Here is a 5,655-nt window from a genome sequence, read left to right as displayed (position 1 = left end):
GTGGTCGGTAGCCGAGAAGACACTGCCCTGGAGGTGCCGGTGGGGTGCCCTTCCCTGCTTTGTGCTCGGGTGCTGTTCATGCCCCGACAGCGGGGTGTTCACTCTGAAGCCTAATGGTGTCCCTCAGTGCCAGCCACGCTGGTGCTCTTCCATGCCAGCATCCCCTGCGCTGGCAGGGGACACCGTCACCTCCGGGTGGCCACAGCCCTGGTCCTGGCAGGCTTCAGTGGACTCCTACCCTCTGCTGAGCCAGCGGGTCCTGCCCTCACTGGTAGTGCCAGTGGCTCTCGCTCTTCCCTTTCCAGCTGCAGAGCAGCCATGAGCCCTGGGGGCTGCCTGGCACTGTCAGTGGTGTCAGGGGGAGGTTGGGTGCCCTGCACTTGGGGGGCAGGTTAGGGTTACCCCATCCCTGCCTGTCTCCCTTAGCGGGGACCCTGCTGCTTTCGACTCCAGATCCTTGAGGACTACCTGCTGGTGGAAGATGTGCCTCTGCTGGAAGAGATGGCCGAGGAGGACGAAGAGCTCGACCTGTACAATGAGATGACTTTTGGGTTAGGTAAGATCTCAGGGGAGCCCCAGGGTCGGGGAGATCAGCCAGCACCCAATGGGGTGAGGAGGATGGAGGTAGGGGGGTGAGGAACGTGTCCTCCTGCCTGGTGAGGAGCTGGGTTGGGAGCAGGGACCCCGGCGGGTACTGCCTAGGTTCTCACCTACCCTGACGTGCTCTGCTTCCCCCCTCCAAGACCGAGACTCCACTGAGGAGGATGCCGCAAAACACCTGATGCCTCTGGAGATGAGTCCTGAGCTGGCTGAAGTAGTGGCAGAGGAGACCGAGGCTGGGGAAGAACCAGGGCCTGGAGTGGCTGAGCAACTGGAGGAGCTGGGAGAGCCCCAGGAGGAAGGTGGGATGGAGCCGGAGGTTGAGCAGGTCGGCTCCGAGTTGGAGGAAGAGGACGAGGAGCTGGGGACTGAGGAGCAGGAGGAAGACCAGGAGCCCTGCGAGGAGCCCAATGACCTGGGAGACCCGGCAGTGATGAAAGCCGTGCAGAGCAAACCCACGCTGGAGGTGACGCGTGAGCGGAGAGGGAGGGGACCCACGCCTGGCCAGCAGGCAGAGGGGCTGGCAGGGACCTGCTGCTCCCCCCTCCATCCCCACACCTGTGGGTCCTGCCCCACAGAGCACACCAGGGGGTAGTTTGGTCCCTGCCCAAGGGAGGAAGACCTGCTGTGCCAGGGCTGAGTACGTGCCTGTAACATCTTCTTTGCTTGCAGAGCCAGGACTCGGCGGTGCTGGACAGCAGGATTGGTGCTTGCTGGGCAGAGTTCGGCAAAGAGGACGTGGTAAAAATGTCCCCTCCCATCCGGTGACAAGGCTAAGTGGCCTCTGCAGTGTCCCCTGCCCCTCTCCTCCTGTCCTCCTTCCCTGTGCTGACCATCTCCCTGTCTTCCAGCTGGCGATGGATCCTGCGGTGTGGGGCTCCTGCCCTGGCAGCATCCCGCCCCACCATGTGCTGGAGGTGGGTACCCCTAGCCAGGCCCTCGGGGAGCGGCTGAGGGCTTCCCGGTACCCTGGGCCAAGGGTCATGCAGGCGATTTGGGGTGACCAGGGGATCTCCAAAGCCTCATCGTGGGTCTGGAGGTGCAAGGACGTGTCTCTTGGGTGCCAAGGCTGTGCCAAGGTGCCCATCCTAAGCAGAGCCTGGGTTTGAAGGCAAAGCTGTTGAGTTTGGGGGGGGACCGGGACCCCCATGCTGGGTGTCCCTGTGGGTCCCCTGCTGTTGCATGCTGCCAGGATGGGAGCCTGGCCGGTGCATGGTCTGGTTGAGCAACAGCCAAAGGCTTTGGTGAGCTGCCTGATGCTGGGGGAGCTAAACTGATCCCAGCTGGGCCCCGTTCCCACCTCCTGCTGCCTCCTCCCTGCAGGATAAAGCCATCCTCCAGGTCCTGGAGAGGGCCCCACCATCCACCAACGTGGCCCTCGACTTCCTCGGCTCCCCCATGCAGAGGGGCTACGGGGGCTCTCCCCGGCTCAAACGCCCCGACTTCAGACTGATGTCCCCCAAGTCCTTCCCCCAGCGCTTTCTCCGGCAGGTAACAGGTTTTGGGGGGCTCTTGCATCCCCTCTTCCTCTGCCCTCCCCTCCCCAGAGGTGCAGCTTTGAGGACAGGCTTGTCCTAGTGACACCTCCTGTCTCCTGCCCTGCAGCAGTCACCTCTGATGCCTCGTTCACCATGCTCCCCTCGGCCCTTCACGCCAGCTCGCAGACCCTCTCCGCTCTTTGCTTCCAACCAGGTAACGCAGTGGGCTGTGAGCCATCGCCGTGGCCCTGGAGTGGCAGGGGACGGTGACGGTGCCTCCCCAAAGCTCTGCCATCCAGGGCAGACTTTGCAGCTCCGTCTAATCCTGAGCGCACATCTCCAGCGTCTTGCTGATGGGGAAAGCGGAGCTACTGGTGTAGCCATTGCTTCATAAATCTGTTTGTCCTGATGTCCCCACGGGACCTGCACCAGGCATGGTGTTGTGCTTGGTGTCACTCTGGGACACTGGTGATGGACCTGGGGCGTGCAATCCCTGGTGACACCAGGGTCCCCTTGCTTTGCCCAGCCTTGGTGGCAGGATCCTGGAGGAAGTCACCTTGCCGTGGTGCCCCACGTGTCCCCTCCGTGCAGGCTGAGGGTGGCCCCTGCGAAGATGGGAGCCAGAAGCCAGCATGGAGCTTGCAGACCTCGCCGGGACCCTCGGAGGGGAAGGCTCAGACACTTGATTGCTTCTCTCTCTCCCTCTCCAGACCGCAGGGTACGCGGCTCCGACCCCTTTCCGGCCCATGTCGCCCAACATCAGCAGCCCGCCGCGGCCTCTCGCCATGCACTTCGGTCCTATGTCTCCCTCTTTGGACCCTGCTCTCTTCTTCAGTCCATCAGCCAGCAGCCAACTGAACCTCAGGTAGCAGGATGGCAAGTGGGGTGCCCGGGTGGGACTGAAGGAGCCCCACAAAGCAGCTGGGGGGGGTGCCCCCTCTGGGGATGGCTCTAGTGTGGGTGCTGAGCCCCCTGACCCCCGTCAGTCTCCTTTGCAGTGTGCCCAGCCATATGACCCAGCTGCACCCCCAGCACCAGCGGATCCTGACCCAGCGGCAGCAGCAAGGTGGGCAGGTGCAGAGGTAAGGGGGTCCTGGGTCCCCGGGGAGCTGTGGGGGGGTGGTGGGGCTCTAGGCAGTCAAAGCAGGCTGTGATCTTCTCCTGTGCCAGCACCTCCCCCAAGAAGCTGTGGTCTCCTAAAATGGACCCTTACTCTGGGCTGATGACCTCCAAGGAGAAGGACTGGGTCATTAAGGTGGAGATGATCCAGCTGCAGAGCGAGAACATGGATGATGACTACTACTACCAGGTGAGCTCCTGCCGGCAGTACCAGGGCCTCATCCTGCTCCTCGGGGCTGGGGCTTCATCCCTTTGGGAGCCAGACGATGCCCGGGCTCATGCTGGCTCCCCTCCTGGCTATGCCTGTCATTACAGACGTACTACCAGCGACTGGAGCACAAACAGGTGGAAGAGGAGCTGCTCGGCCGGCGCAACAAGCAGGAGCCCCCCAAGCTGGTCACGCCGTTCATCCAGAAAGTGGAGACGTACGACTCTGGTGAGGGCCTGGGGCGGGGGGCCAGGCAAGGGGTTGCGGGACGCGGTTTCACTGCGTTTCATCTCTCTTCTAGTGGTGCGCATCGCGGGCTCGCTGGGCCAGGTCGCGGTGTCCACCTGCTACAGCCCTCGCCGGGCCATTGATGCTGTGCACCATGCCCTCGTGGAGGAGGTAGGTGAGGGGGAGGCCGGGCTGGTGCCTGCCCTGGATGCTTGGGGACACTGCTCCGAGCTTTCCCCAGGCCCTGGAGCAGCTTTAGCAGGAGCTTTAGGAGCTTCTGCAGCTGAGCATGGGTGCCACCCCGGCTCTGGGTGCTGCCCCGAGCCATGGGATGGAGCGCGCAGTTGGAGCAGGTGCCGCCTCGGTGGTGGCAGCTTGTCCCCTGCCAAGGGGTGGGATGGGGCTCTGGGCAGTCGGAGCTGGCCGTGGCTTCCCCGTGGGATTGCTCTGTATCCTGAAGCCGCCTCTGATCCCCAGGGAGCAGCTGGCCCAGCGCTCTGCCGGCGGCGGTGTCTGGTGCTGGCTGTAACTGTTGTGCCTTCCTTTCTCCCCTCCTGAAGGCTGCGGGGAGCCACCGGCTTCGGGCGCTGCACAGGATCGAGAAGGTGAGCGAGCCGCCATTCAGGGCGATGTAGATGCTTGCTTTTCATCCGAGGAGCTCTGAGAAGGGATGTCTGCCTGGGCAGAGGTCCTGGATAACTGGCAGGCAGAGGATGCTCCAAGCTGCCTCCTTTACCCCATGTGGTTTCTCCAGCTCTTCCTGCAGCTGCTGGAAGTGGAGGAGATGCAGCGGAAGATGTCTCTGGCCCTGGAGGAGCAGCAGCCCTGCTGTCAGGAGCAGAAGAGCCAAGAAGTGGAGCGTATCTACCAAGCCTTGAAAATCAGGGCTTGCAGCAGTGAAGAGTGAGTTTGTGCCGTTGGGGAGCCGGGAGCAGGTGGCATGTCCAGGTCCTCATGGGGCTCAGTTGGTCATGGATGAGTAGTTCTGGGTGACGGCGAGGGTTGGATCCTGTCCTCTGTGTATCTCCGTGGCCTGTGCTGACCCTGCCCATGAGCCTCATCCTCCACTGGAGCTGATGCTGGTCCTTCTGGATGGACAGAGATGCTACAGGTCACTTGGGATCTGTGCCAATGGAGCCTTCGTCCCCAGGGAGGCAGAGGATGAATTCCTGCAACTCCTGTGTGTGCAGAAGGGCAAGAAGCTCACGGCCCGGCTGCTGCCCCACCTGACCCGGGAGCAAGCGGAGAAGATCCTGCTGACCGTCACCCACCACCTGCCCTTCCTCATGAAGAAGGACGTGTTGGATGAGGCGAGCACCTCCAGCCAGGGCAGGGGCATCCCGGGCTGCCTCCTTCCCCTGTTGCTCTTGCTGGGGCGGGGGGGCACTCTGGGCAATGGGGGGGCCCATCTTGCTGGGTCCCCAGCATGGCCAGGCAGCTGGTGGGCTTGACGTGAGGCAGGAGCCTCTTTCCTTCCCTGAGGAGGAGGAAGGTCTCCAGGAGGGGTTAAAGCACTCCTGGTGGCAGTCCCTCCCTGGGGGGGGTGGTGGTGGTGGTGTGTATGCAGCATTGACCCTTGCATCCCCCCCAGGTGTTGGGATGGGGCTCGGGGATGGGGCTGTGGCCGTGATGGGTCAAACAGTCTCAGATTCCTGCTCTCCCCTCTGCCCTGCCCAGTCTCTCCCCCTGCTCTACAGCCCCTTTAACAAGGTGGTGGGCGGGATGACCTTCAGCAAACTCATAGAGGTCCTGCAGGAGATGACCAGGCCTCTACCCGAGTCTCCTGAGCTCCCCCTCGCCATGGCCTTGAAGAACCAGGTAGGTGGCCCCAAGGAGGGCAGAGCTGTGTGGCGTCCCCGGGGTGCCACCACCGCCGACCGTGACGCTCCTCCTGGTGCTTCCCCGCAGTTTGGGATCTCCTTGCTCTACTCCCTGCTGAGCCACGGCGAGAGGCTGCTGTCCTCCGACACGCCGCTGGAGCCACGCGGCGGGGACTTCGAGACGTGGTGAGGGGCCGTGCAA

General features: G+C 63.1%; 2 protein-coding genes across 2 annotated transcripts in view; one reads left to right on the top strand and one right to left on the bottom strand.

Annotated features, from left to right (window-relative positions):
- The window catches only part of B2M (beta-2-microglobulin), a 19,666-nt gene that overhangs the window by 5,654 nt on the left and 8,357 nt on the right, over window positions 1-5,655 (bottom strand). The gene's annotated exons all lie outside the window — the stretch shown is intronic.
- The window catches only part of PATL2 (PAT1 homolog 2), a 6,555-nt gene continuing 1,401 nt past the window's right edge, over window positions 502-5,655 (top strand). The window contains exons 1-16 of the mRNA XM_019471274.1: window positions 502-556; window positions 744-1,066; window positions 1,273-1,341; window positions 1,452-1,517; window positions 1,924-2,091; window positions 2,206-2,292; window positions 2,789-2,943; window positions 3,077-3,160; window positions 3,249-3,387; window positions 3,513-3,633; window positions 3,707-3,804; window positions 4,194-4,238; window positions 4,388-4,536; window positions 4,784-4,943; window positions 5,311-5,451; window positions 5,542-5,639. Coding sequence (XP_019326819.1) covers window positions 502-556; window positions 744-1,066; window positions 1,273-1,341; window positions 1,452-1,517; window positions 1,924-2,091; window positions 2,206-2,292; window positions 2,789-2,943; window positions 3,077-3,160; window positions 3,249-3,387; window positions 3,513-3,633; window positions 3,707-3,804; window positions 4,194-4,238; window positions 4,388-4,536; window positions 4,784-4,943; window positions 5,311-5,451; window positions 5,542-5,639 — 1,958 coding nt within the window. The remainder of the gene's footprint in view (window positions 557-743; window positions 1,067-1,272; window positions 1,342-1,451; window positions 1,518-1,923; window positions 2,092-2,205; window positions 2,293-2,788; window positions 2,944-3,076; window positions 3,161-3,248; window positions 3,388-3,512; window positions 3,634-3,706; window positions 3,805-4,193; window positions 4,239-4,387; window positions 4,537-4,783; window positions 4,944-5,310; window positions 5,452-5,541; window positions 5,640-5,655) is intronic.

Source organism: Aptenodytes forsteri, unplaced genomic scaffold, assembly GCF_000699145.1.
Source record: "Aptenodytes forsteri isolate BGI_AS27 unplaced genomic scaffold, ASM69914v1 Scaffold113, whole genome shotgun sequence".
Classification (NCBI taxonomy): Eukaryota; Metazoa; Chordata; class Aves; order Sphenisciformes; family Spheniscidae; genus Aptenodytes; species Aptenodytes forsteri.
Note: the sequence above shows the minus strand (reverse complement) of the source record. Positions and strands in the feature narration are given on the sequence as shown.